General features: G+C 42.4%; 1 protein-coding gene across 1 annotated transcript in view; it reads left to right on the top strand.

Annotated features, from left to right (window-relative positions):
• The first annotated feature begins 11,337 nt into the window (after positions 1 to 11,337).
• The window catches only part of LOC122643915 (callose synthase 9), a 164,340-nt gene continuing 150,895 nt past the window's right edge, over positions 11,338 to 24,782 (top strand). Inside the window, exons 1-3 of the mRNA XM_043837490.1 lie at positions 11,338 to 11,487; positions 12,047 to 12,251; positions 23,805 to 23,902. Of these exons, the coding sequence (XP_043693425.1) occupies positions 12,050 to 12,251; positions 23,805 to 23,902 (300 nt within the window). The 5' untranslated portion in view covers positions 11,338 to 11,487; positions 12,047 to 12,049. The remainder of the gene's footprint in view (positions 11,488 to 12,046; positions 12,252 to 23,804; positions 23,903 to 24,782) is intronic.

A 24,782-nucleotide genomic window follows, 5' to 3' on the forward strand; every position in this document is an offset into this window, starting at 1 on the left:
GTTTCCAGGTGAGCTTAACAAATATGCTGATTGTGTTTTGGCTAGTTAAAATGGAAATAATTTCCTTTCACCTTTTTTCTTGATATGACCAACTTTCACATTATTAGTCTCCACCATTATTTCTTGTTTTTGCCTTGGCCTTAGAAGACTTACTCAGTCACCGTCACTATGCGGGTTGTTTCAGTCTCCCTCAACAAAAAGCAGACTTGACTTGGTCACCATCACTATTGGTTTATCCTTCTTAAGGGTTGCTTCTGTTTCCCTCAACATGTAGATCAACTCAGTAATCGTCACCTACATGTTGTGCAAATGTACGTATGTTCATAACAAAACCAGCATAGGATTGAGACAAAGACAAGAGAATCAGATCCACTTGATACGATGTCTCAAATGTTGTCCCTAGGGTCTCTAGATCTTGAAATATCTTTGTTATCTTCATAATATGATCAAGAACTGGAGTCCCGTCAAACATTTTAGAAGAATGCAGTTTAGCTAAGGGGGCATGACGAGCACCACGGTTGTGCTTTCCAAAAGCCTCTTAGAGAACATGTATCATCTTAATAACAGTAGGCAGTTCAGTAACTGACTTATGGATAGACTTGTCAATGGAACTAAGGATCATAGTACTATATCTCGCGATATATCGGTATCTCGGGCCTACCGAGATATCCGAAATATCCGAGATATCGCGAAATATGATCGAAATATTGCATTTTTTCTGCAATATTTCAGGGGTCCATCTCGGGGGGTATTTGGCCATATCTAGGCCTGAAACTTCATGGACAACCTTATTTAAGCTTAATAAACACATTTAAACCATAAAATTGTAAAAATGTGAATTCAAATTGGTGTTTTGGGCTTGCACCCTTGATTGACATACGGTCGCCGACCCTAATGTATAAATAGTTAAATACACATAGATTAGACAGTTAATATTTAATAATAGTATTTAACTTCATCACATATCAAGTTAAAGCCAATACACATTGATGAGTACCATGATTCTCATAAACTCCATAATATTCAATAACTCGCTTAAAGCCTTAAAGGCAATACACTAAGTGTCAAAGTTAGTAAGTCACAAGACTCGCAACTCGCAAGTCACAACTCACAAGTTCATAGATCAATGAAATCACAACTTAAGTTACAAATTACAAGTGCTAAACTACTAATAGTAGTTCTTGTGCCTCCCTGGATCAATCCCACTCATGCCTCGCCGAGTCGACGTCCATTGCTCTCTGTTTGAAGGACATATGTGGACCACGGTATAGAATCGGAGAAGAAACGAGTGTAGTCATCCACAAGTGTCACGTAAATGGAATCATCAACATACTGTAGGTAACCTATCCTAGGATATAAACTAGGGTTACCAATCGATCCAATCCGTGAAGAAGATGATCCACTGTGATATGATGTTGGGCGTCGGCGAAGAGGCGATGGCATTGGCCGCATGTATGGTGGTGAGGTTGGTAGCTAGGTCCGCTAGGGTATGCAAAGATGTTATCTACAAAAGATGATCCAGCATGTCCCTGGGACTGGGACTGGTAGTCATAGTCCCCTACCCCACTAAACTACCCATCTGATGATGATCCATATCCATATCCACCGTAAGGTTGTGATGCACCATAATCCGATGCCAATGGAGTGGTATGTGCGTCAAAAGATGGGGCATGCCAATGTCCAGTCGGTCCTCTCTCCCTATCACCCATACTCAAAGCACCAACAGAGCTAAATAGGTTATCAATGTCCATGTGATCAGGTTGCAACTGTGTTTGTCGACCCCTACGCTTCCTGTTGTATGTATGTAGGGGGCCTCTCGAGGGTGGGGGTGCAGGGGTACGTGCTCCGTGGTCCGTATCTTGTGTGGCATGATCAAACTGTGTCTCTCCAGTGAATCGGAGTGGCTCTACAGGTGTCGTATCCTAGGCCTCCTGGCCTACCACATAACGCTCTCACATGTCGTCAAATTCTTCACCAGCATCACCACCACCAACATCACCACCACCAGCATTACCACCACTAGCATCACCATCACCACCACCACCATTACCACCACCAGCATCACCATCACCACCACCAACATCACCATCATCACCATCATCATCATTTGAGGACTTAGTCCAGTCTTCATCATCAGCAACATTGCCACCAGTGGGCTGGAATGGTATGGGTGAGGCTTCCCTTGCATGTATCTGACCCTCGTCAGTCATATACTCGTCCACATCAGCACCAATCTCAAAAGCTATCATGGGGTCGGGCCTACCTCCCTCCTCATCCAACACTGGCTCACCTCTATCCCTCACCCAATCCACAATAGGGTCCTCATCGTCTGAGTCAACTTGAAAGATGTCAGCTAGATCAATGGTGCCCCCCTCTGTCCCTGATGTCCCATGCGTATGTATTGCAGTTTCAGCCTCAAGTTGTAGTGCACATACACCATGTCAGATAAACGTTGAGACCCCAATCTGTTGCGCCTCTTGGAGTGGATGAGTGCAAAGGTACTCCAGTTCCTCTCACAACCAGATGCAGAACATGTTTGGACAAGGACTTTAATTGCTATTCTTCTTAAGTTTTCAGCCGATTCCCCATACAACACCCACCATTCAGTTGCATTACAAGTTTACAACAAAAAAGACATGTGTCAAATGTTGTTTCAACTTTCAACTTTCAAATTTCAATACATATGTAATTTAAAACTTAAAAGAATTACCAGATCACCACGTGCTCGCTTATATCGCAGACCTCGGTTCCAAAACTTCCCAATGCATCCCTAAATACCTTGATCTACACCCATGTGAAAAATTAGTAAGTACTTCTTCACTATTTATTTGAAAGCATCAATAAGTTGAGTTTCCAAATGAACTCACATCATTGTTGCAAATTGCTTGTAGTGCACCATCTGGCTCCAACTTCTTCACTACTTGTTTCACAACATCAATAAGTTGAGTTTTCAACCCAAGCCTATTGTTATATTGATACTTAGGGTTCAAGTAATATATGTTGAAATAGGACATATAGAATAGAGGTATTGTCAAATGCATAGGTAATTAGTAAATAATAATACTATGAATTAGTAAACATAAAATAAATTTACTCACCAGCCTTATGCAGTGGATGCATAAGTTGATTCTCCCAGCGAGCATTTATGATATCTAAGAAGTGTTTGCTACTGCGAGGAGCCACACTATAGACACTATCTTTCATCAAGTCTATTGCAGCATATAGGACTGGCATGGTTGGACCCTTCAGAGCGGAGTCAGCAACATGTAGAACTTTAACTACTGGCTCTAAAACTTTCACCACTTTGCTTAGTTTGGTCCAGAAGTCCTCATATGATATCGTTGCTTGTGCTTCCCTCCCATTTGCAGTCTTTGAACCCTTCCATTCAAACCACTCCTCATAAGCAAACATGCTTCTCAGCCCGGCCTCCTTTGTCTCAATGTTTTTGAGGGCAATGTAGTTGGTGGCAAATCTTGTGATGCCAGGCCTAACCAAGTCACCCCCACATTTTTCCCTCAATAGATTGAGTGCATAGGAGTGATTGTATATAAAGTTGGTGACTTGTCTTGCACTTTCAACCACAGTCTTCACCAACTTTAACTTTTTCATATCTTTTAGCATTAAGTCAATACAATGGGCTGCACAAGGAGTCCAGAAGAGCCGATACTTACTATTGTTCATCTTCTCACCGGCTAGCTTGAAGTTACTTTCATTGTCCGTTACAATCTGGACAACATTCCCAATACTCATATCTTTTTCCACTACGTCCTTTAATAATCTGTAAATATATTTTGCATCCTTTATCTCTTTGGATGCATCCACAGATTTGAGGAACACTGTCCTCCCATCACAATAAACCATGAAATTGATGATGAACTTTCTTGTAGGCCTAGTCCATCCATCTGCCATTATAGTCACCCCATATGTCTCCCACATATTCCTCATCTCACTAATGTACTCTCATCAATCTCACTCTTTTGTTGAGGTAGATAAACATTCATTACCTCATATGGGGTGGGGCCCTTGAATCCTGGGTCAGCCTCTGCAATGGTATCTATCATGGTATCATAATGGGGGCCTTGTGTAGTGTTTGCTGGGATGGTATGGTATAGCATCCACTTAGCTATTGATTCTTTAACCAATCCCTTCATCCCCTTCCATGCTCCTTAAATTCTAGGTTGACTGCTTCCTTTCTTCTTATGCAATTTAGGATCAGATGTTGATGGTGGTACTGGTACTGGTAGAGGTGTTGGGGCTGCCCTCACACTTTGTGATCTTTTAAAAGGATTCAAAGTTCTAAGACCTCCAGAACTGCCAGCTCCTCCACTACCCCCTACTCTTTGTCTCTGCTGATCATCTTGAAAACTTACTCTACTCCTTGAAACAGTCCGCCTAAAATCTCTAGCCTCCTCTGCTGTTTGTATGTCATCAGGTACTGCAATGTCATCATCATCATCATCAGAGGAGGAGTCATCATCATCATCATTGTATCATCTTCCTCCTCCCATCGAACTCATCACTGTATCCTCAAGTTGTTCTCTTATCCTTTGCTTGTCAGGCTTCCTCTTCTTTCTTCCCCTCAAACTATCACCAATCTCCCTGGCTACTTCAGTAAGGACTATATGACAACCTACAACATCTTTAGATCCTCCAGTTAGATGTTGTTTAAGTCTACTGAACCCACCTCCCATAAATTGCATGTAACAATAGTTACGTATAGATTTTCTCTTATCCCCATCAATGGGAGTACCATGTAACCATGCAATGTCACCCCTATGCTAGCTGGCTGGTCTCTCTTGTTCCCTCTGTTCTCTTTGTTCCCTCCGCCCCCTTTGTTGACTACTTTCCCCCACCTTTTGTTTGCCCTTCACATGTTGTCTATCACGATCCGCCATAATGATACTTGTTTACTGCAATGTAAGTAACACAAATAATTAAAAAACTTAATGTAGATGCACTTCAATTGACACTTTTAGATTACTAATACACTTGTATAGTTATTTAATATTTTTCTCCTAACCCTTATATTTTTCACATAATTAAAACCAATTTTTTATATATAATGTTAATATAAGTATTGACCTAACACAACAAAACCAAAAATTAGTAAACATAATATATATGTAATGCATCTCAAAACATATAGAAATAACTTTCATATTTTTTCATTATTTTTTAAACTTAAAACTCATATTTTTCTTTATTTATTTCTGTTTTTTTAATTTTTTATATATTTTTCTTAATTTCAAAAAATTAAAAGAATTATTTAAGAGCAGAAAAATAAATCTGACACTGTGAAGCCGTAGATCGGCCATTGGTGTCTAACATATATTTAATTCATTACCATCTAAGTCATATTACCCCTAATTATTTCCTATTTTAGTTGTAGGAAAATGAATTTTTTAAACCAGAAAAAAAATAAAAAAAATACATATGGAAAAAAAATTTCGACACCGTGAGGCTGTAGATCGGCCTCCGGTGTCTAACATATATTAATATCATCAATATTCAACAAAATTTGTACAAAGTATTTTTAAAAAAAAATAGTTTTAGAGAAATAGAATTTACCTTAAATAATGAAAATAGGCTTGGATGATGAGCTTAGATGACCCTCCGACGTCTTCCCGGCGACAAAGAGCTTCAACAATGCTTGGATGAGGCTTGAAAGGGAGGAAGAAAAGCAAAAAATGAGGAAGAAGAGAGAAAAATAGAGTTTCAGCAGCTCTCGGTCGAAATATCGACCAAGAGCTGCGAAATATGGTATAAAAGGGGCCCTAGTGTGACACTATTTGTCACTTTTTCAATATCTCGCGATATATCGTGAGATCCACGATATTTCGTCGATATCTCACGATATATCGATGAGATATTGTATTTTCTGGTTTCGAATGTGTTTCGTATTTCGGACATGTCGAGATATACAAAATGTGGCGATGTATCGCCAAAATATCGCGAGATTTTATACCATGCTAAGGATTACCTTTGCTCTAGAGTCCTTTTTCTAAAAGATGACATACCAAAGAATCACATTTGTGTCATCATAATGAGATTCAGGGGGATGTTCCACATTCATAATTTCCTTAAGCTCTTCAGAATTTAGAGCTAGTATAATGTTTCTTTTACTTTTGGTAATTAGAATCAGTGAAGCGGTAGTCATTTAGGAGGGCGTTGATTGCTAGGGAGAACAACATTTTGAAAATCTACAAATTACACACAAGTGAATTAATTCACGATAAAAACAACCATTGAATGTATTAACTTAATTGGTCTCATGTCTCATCAACTAAGAGGCGATTAAAGTCAACAGTCTCTCACACTAAAAACTTCCCTTCCAACTTTAATAATGTGAATTGGAACCATGCAATTCCTACATACACAACTTACCTTGTCGAGAATCATCATGCACTTTCTGTTTGGTTGAATCATTTTATCCGTCTCATCCCTTCATGAGAGATTAGACTTCCAATATATTTTCTGCTAGTGAAATTTTTTTCTAGTTCTCTTGGTTGTATATAGGCCTTCGTGCTTGATCACATTAAACATATTTATATTTGTATGTTTTTGCTTATGTCACTAACGTTACTGCACTTTAAAAAAACTACGTAGTGGCTATTTCCAAGATGGGTTGGAAATAGCGGAATCCGTATGAACAAACAACCAGATAGATGTCTAACAAGCTACGCAAACAAGCCTAGCTGCTACTATGCAATCCTGTTACCCGAAGCTCACTTGACAACAAGTTGCCCTATAACTGCCGTTAAAAGGCTTTGCACCTAGGACTCCGTGGCTCAACCTTGAGTTCCCTTGCCTCCTTATTATATAGATCTGCTTACTAAACAACACATTTCATGTTTGAAGGAAGAGACCATAACGCATGCATTATTGTATTGTGAGTTTTAGCTATGAAGTTATGCTTACTTTTCTAGACTTCGCTTGTGGGATTTTGCATGTAATTTTGGATATTATGGCCTTAGTTGTTTTAACTTGTAAGAAATATAATGTAACGGATTGTAGTATAAGACTTTTTTGTTTTGTATGTCACTGAAATGTCCTTGTAGAAGTTGAAGTAGGGATTGATAGTACCAATATACATCCTCTTGTATCACCGGAATAGAAAGTAGTAAGTTGAGTCGTATCAAATAATATTGTCCTTAAGGTTTTTAAACGCCCCAATTCGTGCAATCTGAGTTGATCATACTTTTATACATCCAAGATCAAACAACTCTCTAATCACATAAGTTGTACTACTAAATGTGATTACCAACAGACTACAGTGGAGAATAAAACAGAATTTTGGATTGCTTAAAATTTTTTTTAAAAATAGGTAAGACATGCATCCCTCTATTTATACAGGAGAGAAAGAGACACAATCAATAGATGTTTCCAAAAGACACCAAAAATAAAATAAAAATATATTTTGAATCTTTAATTTTAAAAATTCCAATGTTACTTCTAATCTTGGCATATGGGAAAAAAACCGATTCATACTCTTTTGTCTATAGGATGTAAAAGAGAATAAATGAAAAAATATATATTTTGAAAAGAAATAGAGAAATAGATACATATTGATGTTGTTATAATTTTTGTCTTAGTGTGCCTTCTTTTTTCTTGTCTATTAATTTCTTGCTTTTTAAATTTGGACAAAGTTTTCTTCCACCCATAAAGGATAGTTCCCTCACCATCCTAGGGTTTACAAACCCCTCCTAGAGTTTTTGTATGTTTCAAAATACCCTCCCGATACCCTTTCCTACCCTCTCCCGCCCCATGGTGAATGGGATCCCATTCACCGTGGGTGGTGGGAAACTCGGTCCTTTAAATTTAGTCTAATTCTTTCTTGCTTTGATGTTTGCCTCTTTTGGTGGAGGGAAATTGAACAATTCAAACCGATTGCTCTATGTATGGTGATCCTGAAGGTCGCCACAAAATATTGGCAAATCGTCTGAAACTGGTGTTGGATGATTTCATCTCTCCAACCCAGTTTGCGTTCATCCCCAATAGAACAATTTCAAACAACTCTTTCATAGCTCATGAGTTATTCAATTATATTGGCAAAAGGAACAAGGGGCGAAAGAAACTGGTAGCAAACTTGACATGAAGAAGGCCTACGATCGCATTGAATGGCTTTTCCTTAAACAATTGATGTTACGATTGGATTTTTGTGCATAGTGGGTCGCCTTAGTCATGGCTAGCATTTGTTCGATGAGCTATCTCAGGGATCCATCAACCAACTCGAAGAATCAAGCAAGGGGATCCACTATCATCTACCCTTTTCATTATATGTTCTCAGGCCCTTAGCAACGTTTTGGCTCAAGCATAAATGACTGATACTATCCATGGTGTTTGTGTTCGCAATCGGGCTCCACTGGTAACCCATATATTATTTGTAGATGACTTACTCTTATTTTTTGAGGTCTAGTTATCGGAAATTTTTGTTTTCAATGACGCTCTTGATGTTTATTGTCGTGTATCGGGCATACCATTAATCTTAAAAAGTCCTTTTTGACTTTTAGCCCAAATACTCATTCAAGATTGAAAAGGTGGTTTTCCCATATTCAAAAATTCTCGTATGGAGTTGGGCCAAAAAAATAATTAGGATTACCTACTCAATTTGGAGTCTCAATTCTCAAAGGCTGACCTTTTCCGTGATATTTCAGATAGGGTTACAAAGAAATTGGAAAGATGGAAGACCAATTTATTATCTCATGCAGGAAGGAAAGTGATGCTCAAGTCAGTAGCTTTCTAAATGGCAAATTATGCATGCTCTCATTTCAAGCTTCTTGCATCCCATCATCAAAAACTTTGGCGAGTGACATCAAATTTTTATTGGGGTAGGTCCAATGGTAAGATAAAACTTCATTGGATCTCCTAGAAATGTTTGTGTTGCTCAAAAGAGAAATGCGGCAAGGGGTTTAGAGACCCAATTCTGCATGACAAGGCCCTGTTGTCAAAGGTGGCATGGCGTTTGTGATCTGAACCTGATGCATTGTGGGTTAAATTCCTTAAAGCTATATATTTGCCTCACAATGATTTTCACTCTGCTCCTATCGGAAATAACCCAAGATGGGTGTGGAAAAGCATAATAGAGGGGCGTGAGGTCTTGAAAACTGGTTTAATTTGACGTGTTGGTCACAGTGATAATATTGACATGTGGTCTCACTCATGGATTCCTTCTATCTCATGATACCACATTCAGTCTCCTAAGCCGCCAAACTATGAGTTTCAAAAAGCGTCTCAACTTATTGATCATGATAATCAGACTTGGAACCAAGAGGTAATTATAATACTTTTTTTAGTCCTTTAGAGGTGGAAGCAATTATGAAAAATCACTTGCCTTTATTCCCTCAAGAGGATCAACAGGTTCAGGGGGCTTCACGAAGTGGTATTTTTACACTAAAGTTTGTGTACCATCAATTGTCTAACCTGGAAACGGAGAAGGACGCGTTAAATGCATCTTCGTCATTGCCTAAACCATGGCAGCTAGTTCTGGACCGGGTATGGAAGTGAATATGGAATTGCAACTCACTTCCAAAAATTAAAACCTTTCTTTGGAGGGCATGTGCAGTGGGTCTTGCTACTGCAGAAAATTTGTGTCACTGAGATATTCAGGTTGATCCCCACTGTGAGAGTTGCGGTAATGTCCAAGAGTCGATCTCTCACATCTTATTGACTTGCCTATTTGCACGATCGGTATGGTTTGGCTGCAGTTTATCTTACAAAATTCCAGAGGATACCGAGGTCACCATACGTGAATGGATTGATAACTGGAAGGCTTTTATTTCAAAAGGAAAAGTTGCTAGCAAAGAACTGATGTCTCTTTGCTCTTTCATATGTTACCTATGGTTGGCGCGAACGATTTTCTCTTTGGGAGACGGGTATGATCTCCATTGGAGGTCATCCAATCAGAAGAAAGACACTTCAACGAGTATCTTCAAGCAAGCTCTCTCCCTCTTCATCCATATGAAGATCGTGGACCTCCGATCAGTGTTACTCTTCGTCGGTAATGGGAACCCCCACCTCCGATGTTTTTCATTAAATTGTGATGCTAGCTTACCTTCTGACTCGATGAAAAGTGGCCTTGGATATGTTTGCCGTGACCACCAAGGTCATCCTCGGTTTGCCATCTCTGAACCTGCTATATTCACGGTTCCTATGGTTGGGGAAACCATGGCGATTCACTCAGCTTTGTTGGAGGCTATTTTTGAGGATTTTACACATCTTATAGTTGAATCAGACAACAAAGAAGTGGCAGCTTATTTGCATCATGGAATCTCTAGTGCATCTTTAACAATCAAGCCTATCCTTGAGGATATTCTTCATTTGAAAACATATTTTTTCTCATGTAATTTTCTTTTTTTTCCAAGGGAGTTAAACAACATAACTGACTCCAGGACCGTCTCCGTGACAAGAAGGTCAGCTTGGTCTAATTCCGATCCTTGGATCCAAAAACACTGTTTGACATCCATGTATTCCTCTCGTCTTTCTAAATAACCTTTTAGGTACCAAAACAAAAAAAAATATTTGCCTCTCAAGAAATAAAAAATAAAATTTCAATCTCAAAAACTCAAAAGAGGTATTACGGGTATTTCAATCATCCAAGAGTGTTTTGTAAAGGGTAATTTCCCACCCTGCAGCTAGTACAGCTAGCACTAGCCGGACGGAATGCTCTAAGCGAACCATTTTAGCTAGGGCTGTAAACGGATCGGATTCGGCTCGGATAGTGCTATATCCGCATTCACATCCAATTAGCTATCGGACGGATTCGGATAGTGCTAAACGGATACGGATCGGATATTTTATCTGTTTGCATGTAAATATAGCTTTTCGTATAGCTATAGCCTATCCGCATCCGCATCCGCATCCGTTTAACTTTCGAACGGATTCAAATAGTTCTAAACGGATACGGACACGAATACAAAAACAGATTTCTGCTATTCATTTACACCCCTAATTTTAGCCTTTCAAGCGTCCCAACTCCCAAGCCAATATTGACTCTTCGCTGAAAAATCGCGGCTTTGCTATGCTGAATCAATCCTGGGCGTCTTGGATAGGTGCAACCGGCGGAGACAGTTTCATTACCGTGTGAGACCGGCAATAGCAGGTTATAAAGTCAACCTTTTATTATCTTCCTTTCCCATCTTTTTATTGGTATATATATAAACATTTCCACATCAGATCTGTTGTTCACAGCTTCGCAAGATATCTTTGTCGAGCTCGAGCCTCGCCAGTTGCCACGGCACGGCGGGCATGATTTCCGTGTTTCGTCTTTTCTTGTAAGTTCTTCGCGACTGGTTCAGAGTTGAGAGAGAGAGAGAGGGTTCTTCGCGACTGGTTCAGAGTTGAGAGAGAGAGAGAGAGAGAGAGGGCCGGGGGGGGGGGGGAAGAAGCTTCTTTCTGCTGCCCTTAATCTTCCAACTCGATTTCGCCTGTGGAATTTGCTTCGAATGATTGATTTATTCTCTGATTCGTGGAGGAGTTAAGCTTCATTAGGTGAGCAATTTGTTAGGTTTTGATGTGATTCGTTCTGTATCATTTGCTTTTGTTTGCCGTGGAATTCGAACCTCACTTTACTTGTCTTTCTGTCTGTCTGTCTCCCTCTCTCTCTCTCTCATTTTTGTACTCTGCGACGGTTATGGATTCATCCATTTTTATGCTATTTCCGATGGTTTTAATCCTTACGTTTATTTTTGTTGTTTGATTTGTTCACGAAATGCTTTATTTCCGGTGTCACTTTATAGTTTATAATCTTGGGTTTGAGTTATGCATTTGTCTTTTTTTTTTTTTTTTTGGGGGGGGGGGTTGGGTGTGGTTTCTTTGAGTGTTAGATTTCAGAGAGTCTGTTTCACAAGATTACTATGCTTGGTTGATTCTTCTGCCTCCAGATTCGGAGCTACATTTTGTCCAAGTCCAGGTTAAGATTTTGTTGGTGAGACCGTGGGATCAGTGTTTACTGAAATGTCACACCTGATAATGGATTTTGATCGTCGACTACTTATGTACGCAAATTTTGCTCATCCACAACTTCTTATTGTTATTTTTTTTTTTCCAGAGAATGGCGCGTGTGGAAGATCTTTGGGAGCGGTTGGTGCGTGCAGCACTGAGGAGGGAACGTACCGGGGCAGACGCATTGGACCAACCTGCTAGTGGGATTGCTGGAAATGTACCGTCTTCCCTTGCAAACGGTAGAAATATTGATGCTATTTTAAGAGCTGCTGACGAGATTCAAGATGAAGACCCCAATGTATCCAGAATACGTGAGTCACCCCCCCCCCCCGTTTTTAGCTTACAGTTATATTGATTGTATTGTTTGCTTCACTTGGGTAGTATGACAATTGTGATAAACAACAAGTATTTGAAGCGTTATTTGTTTCAACAAATTAGTGGTGCAAGAGCATTTCATGCTCAAAAAATGTTAGGGGAGTCATTATATGTGCTATTTATATCACTTTTCTTTGTGTTATTATTTGGAAGGTCAAAGCTTGTTCATCTGATGTGATTCAGAGTGCTGTTTGAAAGCTTATTCAGTTAGTTGTTCTAGCAAGACCAACATCTCAAGTTTTTGTGGTGTTTTGGGAAAGTTATGGCTATTTACCTAGAGGGTATCAAGATCTCTATTTTTTGAAATTTGAGTCGGCTAGAAATTCTAGTCTAATATTTATTTAGATTTTTCTATTTTTTTTTCAGCTGAAAGCATTATTGGAGTCAAAATGATAACTTAGTTTCACGTGGTCAAAGTAACTTCAAAGAATTAGAAAGCTGTACGAGAGTTTGGGTGTTTAGCAAGTTTGGAGTCTAGAAGTTCTAGAATATTTTTCTTCAACTGGGGCGTCAAAGAAGGCGGACCTCGGTGCAATGATAAGGTTGCTCTATTGCGACCTAGTGGTCACGGACTCACGGGTTCGAGTCAGGAAACAGCCTCTCCTTGAAGTGGGAGTAAAGCTGTGAACATTATGACCCTCCCAAAACCCGTAGTGGCGGGAGCCTTGTGCACTGGTACTCCCTTTTTTTTAATTGGGGCATCAATATTTGCTTAAAAGCAGTAAGACGAGCAATACCTTTTTCAAGGCATTGTAGTCTAAATGAAGGCAAGGGGACTGGAGAGGGTAGTTAGTTGGGTTTTTGCTCAACTTTTCTTTTCTTGTGGTTGGTGCACTTCAGTTCTGCTGCTACTTTGAGCTTAGAATCATGCTCAAGGGTGTCTGAAAGCTGGTCCTCAATCTCCAATTGACAGTGTCATCACAACCATGCAGTCCAAAGATTTATTGTATTTTCAAGAGGACTGTTATGGTCTTATACAGTAAGGTTCTATATTTCACATGCTGTGTCTGTATGTGAATAGACTTCGTCAAATGCACATGTATATTCATGACTTGGGGAGGAAACACTTAATTTCCTACTTTTGAGTAAGTTGAAGATGTGTTTCAGTATTTTTGTTTGGCAGACACTCTTTTCAGATACAATATAATAGACTATTTCGAGGTGATCTTGTGTATTGTCTTTGTTAGGTAATTAAAGGTTTGCGTGAAGCATATGGAAGTAAATGATGCTGGAGGTTTGATAAACCTTACTATAAGGAACTGGCCCAATATGGTTTTTTGTGCTTCTAGAACTCAGCAAATTATGAGTTTGTTTAGGACTAATCAAATTGATTTGGAAGTTTCAACAAGTAATGAAATCTTGTTTAATTTTAAAACATAGTTGTCAAAGGCATTGCCTAGCTGACAAAGGTGGCTGTGCAAGGATGCCATACCCAAAAAACCTTGTGAAAAAGGATAAAGAAAAGAGGGGAATGAGGAAGAATCTAGGGGAAAAGGGTGGAGGCAGTGTCGTCAACAGTGCCTAGGTGCTGCCTAGAGACCAAGCACTGAATGGGTGTCCAGGTGAGCCTTGCATAGGCGAGGTTGAACTAGGTGTGCACCTAGATTTCCAGGCAGCCGTCTTGGCGACAAGGTGTGTGCCTACTGCCTAGGATCTAATTTTGGTGAGGCAAATTTCCTGGTAAGCCATATCGCATAAATTTTTTATCATAAAACTATTAGAGAGTAGAGACAGAATTAGAGCTCACTCCACATGAAGATGAAGATATTTCATTTTTTTGGGGGATATTCGGGACTGCTGTTTTTTTGGAATATGTTGGCTGATCTTTGTTTTATGTGTGTCATATTTTGATATGAACTTAGTACAAAAGCTATCAATAAGATTGCCCAAAGTTTGGGCTGTTCAGTTCTTGGGTGACGCCTAGTAATGTAAGATACCCACAATAACTTAAGACAGTCACTAACAAAAACCCCAACAGCACGTATAAACCAGGGCCGAAAATCAGGTTTAGGGTTCAAGCTGGAATACACATTTCAGCCACTCAAAGGGCTGTAATCAAGGTCAAGTGCAGGCCTTGGGATGCTCAGCAAAGCCTCCAAATTGGGCCTGATTTGAATGACTAGAAACACTAACAACAGCAGGACACAAAATTATAAAGTAGGGTTTTGAGTGTAGAAACCAAACCAGCCGTCAGAACTTCACCAAACTCAAGTTGAGTGGAGATGATGTTGATTAGAACCTCTGCTCCAATTTACAGCCAATTCGGATGGCTGAATATTGAGTTATGAACTGGACTTGAAAATAGAAGGTTAAGGACTGCAGACCAAACCAACCAGCAACTAGGGTTGAAACTGGGATCGAGTGGAGGCCCAGGCTTGGGTATCCTGTTTTTTTTTTTTTAACCCGAACATATGAGTCAAATCTCAAGTTGCTCTGATCGCAGGTTTGCTTAATGCCTTAATCTAAAAAAAAGCCATTGTATATGAATGTCTAGAATCTAGGGTTCTAGTTTAGAAAATTAAGAACGCACTTACTTGTTAATGGCTGTGATCTGAAAATATGAATAATAAGATAACCGACAGTAGTAGGAGTGCAAGATTACAAGATAGATCCACCCGGGCTTCGCACCGCAAGGTGTCGATTGGATCAGACGCCAGTCCCTTCTATCTTGATCACACACAAGGATTCCTTGATCAAACACAAGATTTCTTCACCAATGGAGCAGAGGAGCAGCCATAGCAGCAACTTTGCGTGTACAATACTTGCCTCCTAACAGCCTTGTATAGAAAACTCAAAAACAGACTCCAAAAACTGAAAAGAAAAGGCCTAACCCAATCCTTAACTAATAAGATAACATAAACTGAGTAGGAAATTGAAATAACAAAGAAGGATACCAACCTAACTAATCCCGTATGCCTAGCCTATACCCATATTATAGGCCCATTTTAGTGGCCCATTACAAAGAAAATACATGGATTAAAGGTCCGACACATACATAACCCAACCCACAGCTTATTTCTAATAGAATATGCCCATTTTGGTGATGTATCTGCATCAAGGAGGAAGAGGAAGGGTTAGGGAGTAGGGCATACCAATTGTGATTGGGTCTCTATCATTTGGCACGGTCTCTTGAGTCTTGATTGTCTGGTGTCAAGAGGAAGAAGAAGTTGTCAGCTGGCTCTTTGGCTCCAATCTCTGGCGAAACTCTATACCCATTGGGCCTTCTTTCTATAAACAGTGCTTCTAATTGTAGAAAGAAACATTATTTTATTTACATATAAACTGTGTTCTTTTTTATTTAGAACTAAGAAAAGCGAAGATATATTTACAGATAAACCCCTCTAAACCCCTCCCTATTTTATTACTAAACTAGGAAATTAAATAAGTCATTAAACATTGAAATCCATAACCTCACCTCTTTATGTGGCACACCTTGGTTAACTAGCCAATAGTTGTTGTGATGCCGAGGCAAGCCGAATTGGTGGCCAGGTGCCATATTGCCTAATTGAGGTTAAGGCATCCAAGGCAAATGTCATATTTGGACAAGAATATGCCTATTTTAGGTATATATTCCAAATAAAGGCATGTTTTCATTCTTCTTCTTTTTGTTCCCTTTCCGTATTTCTTCTTTCCTTCTTTCCTCTTTCTTTTTCTCTCTCTATTCCCCGTTCTTTTGACAGGATCTTGTTTGAAGCTTGAATAAGGTAATCCTAACCTTCAGGAGAAGGATTATCTGTAGTAGCAGATCTGGAAGTTGATTAGTGAATATAGCCACACCCAAATTTTTAACGGTAAAGGTAGTAATGATTAACGAAGCAGAAAAGTACACAGCATCAAATTAACATCCAAAACAGCCTAGTAAATAAGGTAAAACACTCTACACGTGGCCCTTCAAAAACTCTCTTGATTCCATGATGAAATTTCAAAGTCCAAATGTATTTTACAGAAACTGTAAAAGAAGCATTCAGTATGATTAGTACTGTGGGGAGGTTCTCCTCATCTTCATTGATGACGTTGCATAAGGAAATAAAAAAGGACCGGGCCAAAAAAATAACCATTGCTATTCAATGTCCATATCTGCTTGTCATTGAGGTCATTAAAAAGGGAAATATCTTGAAGATTCTCAAAGAGCTCCTGTACTTGCCCGACTTCCCTAACCCTAATCCTCTTCTAAAGTTAAATCAATCATCAGAGAACATACATGAGGAAGGTGCGATGAACCACCCTCCCCCCACCCCCCCTCTCCCTCCTCCGCCATTAGCACCTTCTTCCTCTCCCCCCCCCTTCTTCCTTAGCCCGGTCGGCTCCCCTTTCACCTTCGCATTGCCCTGGTCCTAAACCTTGGTCATCTCTCTTCAAGCCTTCACCTTCTTCCCTCTCCTCTACAGACACATCCCTCACTTTTATCCCCCCTACTATTGAAAATGATCTCCCTGTTGCTCATTGCCTTGACTCCATACTCTCCCTTGAGATCCCGAAATGGAGTTCCTGCCTTGTTGGGCATTTCCTTGGACCCAGACCTCCATTCACTCTCGTCAAAACCTCTCTCACAAAACAATGGAAAGCTGCTGGACCCTTCGATACCTACTTCCTGGACTCAGGGGTCTTCGTGTTTCGATTCATCTCGGATGAGTCCAATACTTGTGTTCTTGAGGTTGCCCCCTGGATGGTTGGCTCTGAGCCCATTTTTCTCCGTCAATGGACTCCCCACCTCCTCCTCCACAAGGTCGACTTCAGCACTGTTCCCTTGTGGATTTCGTTTCCTGGTCTCCCTCTTCACTATTGGAACCGCGAGTGTCTCAGTCGACTTGCCTCTGTTGTGGGCTTCCCTCTTCACATGGATGCTCGAACTCTCAGGATGGATCGCCTTCTTATGCCAGGATTTGTGTAGACATCTCTGCTGATACAGCCCCTGCCTCGCTCATCACCGTGCTGGAAGATGACGGCTTCAGCTTCGCCCAACCAGTCAAATCTGACTGGCTGCCTCCTCGTTGCAACCACTGCAAGGTTTTCGGCCACTCGACTTCAAGCTGTGCTGCTAACGCTCCTCTTTCGCTGGCAGTGATAGACTCTCAAGTGGTCGAGGCAGTGCCGTCACCTTCTGAGACATGGCTGGAACCCACAGCTAACCCTGATACATCTCTCGCTGCTCCTCGTTCTCCGATTTCCACGGCGAATGCTCCGCAGCTCCGTGGAAGATCTCCTTCTAGTCGCCGCCGCAACAATCGCTGTCGTCACCATCGTGCCTCACCGCTGCAGAAACCACCGACGCCTCTGTTGTCTCCATTGCCTACGGTTGAACCCTTGACCTCGTTAACGGTGCTCCTTTTGGCCATGTTGCCTTGCTCTCTGCTCCGTTAGGAACTCAGGTGTCTGAACCTGCCTCCGCTGGAACCTCCCCTGTGCTGCCTGGAAATTCAAACCACGGAAAAGCTGCTGACGTCTGCCCCACCCTGCCTGCAATCGATGAACAGTCCCTGTCGTTGCCTCTTCCCCTTTGCGCAGAAGATTTGGAGGAGTCTGGTCTCTCTCTCTCGCGATTTCATCCTTGCCGGTTATGGTGTCTCGCAGGCCTGTTACTGCCCCTGAGCAAGAAATGGATACCCCCCTTTGCCATTTGCGTGATAATCCCTAGGCCCTTGTGCCCAGGTTTGAAACCCCCATTCTTTGTCGTTTCTTAAATCCCCCCCTGTTAATTTGAATATTACACCTTTGCCCCCTCCTCCCCACCCCCACGTGGCCCCTTCCACGAACTGCCTTCTCTCCCTTCCCGGCTGGTTCCTACTTGGACCCCCCTCTACCTCTTTTGGCCCATTAACAATTCTCTAGCCCACCCAAAACCCTCTACCCAACCCAAATCCTTTTTTTCTTACAACTTACCCATTTTCCAACGACCAGCCCACCTCTACCAAAAATCATACCCCAACCCCAAGCCTAATCATGAGCCCATTCCTCATTGTACCCACCCAACCCTCTCCAGATCCTCTTCTGAACCCCTCATCCCCTCCTTTGATCCCCCCTCCAACCTCCCCTGGCCCCCCCTTCGCCGCCTTCCCCCCCTCCCCCTCCTCCTCCCACTCCCAGTTAGCCCAGTCCGCTCGGTTCCATCCCTTCCTCCCTGGAATTGTCTTGCCCCTCCCCTCGCGGCGCCCGCTTGTTCGCAGCCCGGCTGTAGCCTATATCCGTAGGCGGCACAAGAGTACCCCCTTTATGATCTCGTTGTCCCCTCCCCCCTAGTTTCCATGTTTTTCGGCTTTATCTGGAATGTCCGTGGATTAAACTCCATGGCCAAACACCTTAAGCTGAGATCCTTCATCAAATCCTCCAACTCTTCCTTCTGCGCTCTTCTCGAGACTCGTGTCCTCCAGGAAAACGCTCCGCGCATTGTTGCTTCCATCGCCCCCTCCTGGTCCTTTCTTTCTAATTATATCCATTCGCCTTCTGGCCGGATTTGGATTCTATGGGACCCCTCTAAACTCCACGTCTCCTTATCCCACTCCTCTTCTCAATTTGTTCAACTTAGTCTTTCTCTTCACAACTCTCCCTCCCCTTTCTTTATCTCTGTGATTTATGCTTGCAACTTGGCCATCGACCGTCTTCCTCTCTGGGCGGACCTCTCCCTTCTCAAGGCTGGCTTGGACTCCCTCCCTTGGGGCATCGGAGGTGACTTCAATGTCGTCCGCTCTTTGCTTGAGAAAGTTGGAGGCAGACCTTTAGACCTTTCGGCAGTCGCTCCTTTCAACGATTGCATTGAGGATCTTGGCCTTGATGACCTTCGCTGGTCTGGCTCCCCTCTCACTTGGCATAACCGTCGCATTGGCCAGGATCGCATCGCCTGCAAACTTGACCGCTTTCTGGTCAATGAAGCTTGGCTCTCCTCCTTTCCCCATTCCCTTGCCTCCTTTCTCCCCCAAGGTCTCTCTGACCACTGCCCCTGCGTCCTTTCCATTAAGCCTTATTCATCGTTTGGCCCTAAGCCTTTCAAGTTCTTCGACATGTGGACTTCCCATCCCCTCTATCACCCCACCATCCTGAAGGCTTGGCGCATCCCGGTCTCGGCCCATTCGCTCCCTCTGGTAGCCCTTGCTAGAAAGCTCCGCAACACCAAATCTGCTCTCCGTCGGTGGAACCTCTCCACCTTTGGAAACATCCCTTCCTAGCTCTCTTCCTGTCGGGCTGATCTTTCCCTGGTCCAGGTTAAGCTTCAATCCGACCCCCTCTACCCGGGTGTTGCGGCGGATGAGAAGAGGCTCTCTGAAGAGCTATCCTCTCTCTCTCTCCTCGAGGAAAGCTTTCTCTGCCAGAAATCTCGCTCCAAATGATTGGAGCTTGGAGACTCGAACTCTGCTTATTTTCACCGCTCTCTTAAAGTCAGGTAGAATTCAAACTCCATCACCCATCTGGTTGCTGCTGATGGGACCTCTCTTTCCTCTCCCTTTGATGTTAAGGAGGCCGCTTCCTCCTTTTTCTCTGCTCTCTTTAACCCCTCTCTCCCCCCTTCCTCCCCTATCCCCCCTGGGCTCATTGATAAATTCATCCCTTCCCACCTCTCCTCCTCCCTCACTGCCATCCCCTCGGATGAGGAAATTTGCCAGGCTATTCTATCCCACAAGGCCAATAAGGCTTCTGGCCCCGATGGCTTTAGTATGGGATTTTTCCTCAGCAGATGGGATTCCTTGAAAGGAGAGGTTGTCAAAGCTATCCGCAGTTTCTTTTTCAAACCGGGCCAGCTCCCTCAGATCAATCAGACTTTCATTTGCCTTATCCCCAAGAAGGAGGGGGCTTCTTCTTTGTCGGATTTCCGTCCCATATCCCTCTGCAACCTTATCTACAAATTCATTGCCAAGATTCTAGCCAATCACATCAAGGTTGTCATCCCTTCCCTCGTCAGCCCCAGTCAATCGGCTTTTATCTCTGGCAGGAGCATTGCGAACAATATTATTCTCTGCTCGGAGATCGTCAGAGGATTCGATCGCAGATCTCACTCCCCTGCGGCTCTTCTGAAAATCAATCTCCACAAAGCCTTTGATTCCATTCGGTGGGACTTCATTTGTGACGTGCTCTCCCTCATGGGCTTCCCTCCCGTCTTTATTCGTTGGATTCACGCCTGTATTTCCTCCCCCTCCTTCTCCGTTCTCGTCAATGGCACCCCTGCGGGTTTCTTCCACTCCAAAGTCGGAATCCGTCAAGGTTGCCCCCTCTCCCCCTTTCTTTTCTCCCTTGCTCTGGAAGTCCTCTCCAAAAGCCTTCAAACCAAAACCGATCTCCACCTCATCTCCCCGCTCCCAAAGTGTAAGCACATTAATCTCTCCCATCTGGCCTTCGAGGATGATCTGGTTATCTTTTCCAAAGCCACCCCCTCTTCCATCTCGGCCATCATGGACTCCCTCCAGCTTTTTGAATCTCTCTTTGGCCTCTGTGTCAATCTCCTTAAATCCAAAATCTTTCTCTCTGGTATCTTGGACTCAGCTAAAGAGACCCTTCGCCTCCTCACTGGCTTCTCTATAGGCTCGCTTCCGGTGACTTACCTTGGCCTCACCCTGATCCCTGCCAGGCTCTCGAGTCACCATTGCACTCCCATGCTTGACAACATCCGCAAGCGTCTCCAGCTGTGGGAAGGCAAGCTTCTCTCCTATGCGGGTAGACTCGAATGCATCCGATCGGTCCTCCAAGCGTCCTACATCTACTGGACCGGCATCTTCTGCATCCCGAAGTCTACCATCAAGGCTATTGAGAGCCTCCTCTGTGCCTTCCTTTGGAAGGGGAAAGATACTTCTAGATTTCTCCACCCTCTCAGCTGGAAATCTATCTGCCTTCCTAAATCCGAAGGTGGCCTGGGTCTCCGCCGGATCGGTCACTCTAACACGGCAGGCATCCTCAAGCTCATCTGGAAAATTTTCTCCAAACAGGAATCAATCTGGGTTACTTGGGTCCAATCTCATCTCCTTAAATCTGACTCCATCTGGACCGTCCCCATCCCGGCTGACTCCTCTTGGATTTGGCGCAAGATCCTTTCCCTCCACCCTCTCGCCCTTAATGGGATCTCCTCTTCCATTGCTGATGGCACCTCCATCTCCCTCTGGCTTGACCCCTGGCACCCCCTAGGGATCCTCTATAACCTTCTTGGTCCCAGAGCCATCTACTCCTCTGGTCTCCCGAAAGACGCCCCTGTCTCCTCCCTTATCGACTCTGGTTCTTGGACCCCCCACCCCCACCTCAACCCTGTCATCATCTCCCAGATTTGGGCAACCCTCCCCCCCTTACAGCCTCCTTACCCCCTCTTTGCAGACAAGGTTATCTGGCTCCCCTCCCCCAATGGTCTTTTCACCGCTTCCTCAGCTTGGAACCTTACCAGAGAGCCTAGCCCTCCTGTCCCCTGGCACAAACTTGCTTGGTTCACTGGCCATATCCCCCGTCATAGCCTCACCGTTTGGAGAACCCTCAGACTTTGCTTGCCCACCCAAGCCTTCCTCATTCACCGCCCCATCCCTGCCACCCCGTCTTGCATCCTTTGTTGGACCGGCCGAGAAGACCCCCCCACCTCTTCTTTGATTGCCCCTTCACCTCTTCCATCTGGAACAAGGCCTTATCTTCCATCTGGCCGCGGAGCAGAAGAGTCCTGAGTTTTGACCGTGAATGGCTCTGGTTGCTCAAAAACTTTTCGGGGAACTCCATCTGTGACACAATTTGGAAGCTAGTCTTTGGTGCTGCGATTCACCATATCTGGCTGGAAAGAAACCTCAGGAGATGGACATCCAACTCTAGATCCTTCGACGTGATTTGGAAAGCCATCTCTTTCGATGTATCTTCCAAGATCAGTTACATCCGGCAGAGACACTCCATAGATAACCGGAAGAACAGGCATATTGTTATTTTTTGGGGCCTTGACATTGCCCTTTTGCTGCCTTCCTCCTCTGCGCAGGCTGGTTAGCTGCCCGTTTGCCCCCCCTCTCTTTCTCTTTCTCCTCCCTCCTCCTTTCTTTCTTGTATATTGGTTCTCTTTCCCTGCCCCATTTTGGGGTTCGGTAATATATTCATTTACCCAAAAAAAAAAAAAAAAAAGTTAAAGCAACCCAGTGCACGAGGCTCCTGCTACTGCAGTGCAAATCCCAATCTATGCCACTACATTATATGTTTCAGTGCACTGCCATCTGGAAGTTCTTTGCATTAGAGATAGATACAACCTAGGAAACAATTCCTTAAAAGGAATCTCAGTATCTCACCTCACCACATATCCTCCCAGAATCTCATGTTCTCCCTGTTATCTACATCATACCTAATCCAATAAAGGAAGATAGGCAGGAGACGGAGTGATTAGTTATGTTAAACGTTAATGGATGCTCACCAGGAAACCCAGGGTCTTTCGGTATTGCTGGTTTTATGCAAACATGGGACAGCTCAATTGTTGGTGATTTCTTGAGACCAATCTGAAAAGGGGATTCTGTTAGAGCAGAGCTTAGAGCTCCAATTCTAAAAACTGGGGTGGAACTATTGATCAGAAATGGATTTTCTTGTTGGATTATTGAGCAAGATTATGCCAATGTTATGCGATGGATGGTGAGGCCAGCAGAGGAACAATGGTGTTACACTCGTTATTATTAGATCCATTTGCTACCTCTTTTCCTATATGCAGTTTAAATCCAATGGAAACCTATATCTGCTAATTTGGTGGCTGATGACTTGGTAAAACAAGCTTTTGTGAGGCCAAGGGTGTGTTGTGGAGATGATATCCCATTATAATTGTTTATGTTCTTTGTGTTTTTTCACGATAGGGGATTTTTAATGTATCAGATGATTTACTAGCATTTGTGTGCTGCCTTATTTCAGTTATTTATGAGGCCTAGGAGGCTAGGATTGTGGTTTTTGTTATTGTATACTGCTTTACGCTTTCTTCTGTTTATCAATAATTTATCTAGAAAATGGTAAAACAAACATACAACTATAAGAAAATAGGGGAATAAAAACTAAAAGTGTGACTGATGATGTGTCCCATACATATATTTCTATTTCATTTTTCACTTGTTATAGTCTTCTATATGCCAAAATTCTCCTTTCCATCTTATATTTAGTTTCCAGAAGGAGATGGAAATAATGTTGCTACAACCTTATATTAGCCCCCTCATTGCGCATAAGTATATTCATTTATGGAGATAGATATTTTACAGCTACTTGTAGTGTAACTGAAACTGGTGGGATAAAATAAATAGCTATTTTACAGCTACTTGTAGTGTAACTGAAACTGGTGAGATAAAATAAAACTAGTGCATGCTTACAGGAGTTCTGGTTAGTAGGTATAAATGTTTTCAGCTTCAAGGGTAAATTTTTTTTTGTGTTTATGGTTTGCTTTTGGGAACTCTTGTGATATGCTTCATCTCCATGGCTCTGTGGTTCCTCACCTAACCACTCATACTTGGACCTTTATGGCCATTAATGTTACTTCATGTTGCAATTGTGGTATTTTTCTGATTTCCTGTTTTGATATGCTGCAGTATGTGAGCATGCTTACACATTGGCACAGAACTTGGACCCTAATAGTGAAGGCAGAGGTGTGTTACAGTTCAAGACCGGTTTGATGTCTGTTATCAAGGTATATCTTTGTTTCTGAATGTTGAGAAATAATAGTTTTGCTCCACGTAGAAACTTACACTATATAGTACTATATAGGGTTGGCACATGGATAATAGTTTTGCACCATTTAGAAAGTAGAAACTTACAATATAATGCGTTTCTAAAACATGACAGTCCTATTTAGAGAGCCAAACCCACAGGACAGAACCACAGCGAGAGGCATCAGGTCAAAACTAAGAGATTTTTTTTAATGGATGAATAAAAAATTCAGTACCAAAATTGAAAGTTGATATAGTCCTTGTTCCAGACAAGAGAATTTTAATAACTCAAAACCCAGGTTTCTGATCTAGTCCTTGTTCGGGTCAACAGGCCTATCAAACATATGGAAGGATTCCTCAAAATTGGAAGTTGATCCAATGGCCAGATTAGGAGATATTAGTTCAGTGAAATAGAAAGTTGCTAAACCAGGATTCAGATATGATAACTGTAAGGAAACATCAACCATATCATAGATTAGCAAGTGAATGTCAAAATAGGAAGTGAGGAAGGAAATTAATAACTAGAGGGAACAAGATAACAAGTGATATGGAATTAGAAACAACAGAGGATCAGCAACTAATGAAAAATTGGTAAGTGATCTAAGAAATAGAAACTCTGTGTAGCGGAGATGAGGATGTTGAGATGGATGAGTGGCAAAACTAGGAAGGATAAAGTAATGATCATTTTAGAGCTGGTTTTGGAGTAGCTCTGATACATGATAAGCTACGTGAAAGTCGTTTGAGGTGGTATGGCCATGTTCAACGGAGGCCTTTGGGTGGAGTGATTGGATTCAGATTGAAGGAACTAAAAGAGCCAGGGGCAGACTTAAAATGACCCTAGGAGAAGTGGTGAGGATAAAC

The sequence above is a fragment of the Telopea speciosissima genome, chromosome 10 (assembly GCF_018873765.1).
Source record: "Telopea speciosissima isolate NSW1024214 ecotype Mountain lineage chromosome 10, Tspe_v1, whole genome shotgun sequence".
NCBI classification, from domain to species: domain Eukaryota; kingdom Viridiplantae; phylum Streptophyta; class Magnoliopsida; order Proteales; family Proteaceae; genus Telopea; species Telopea speciosissima.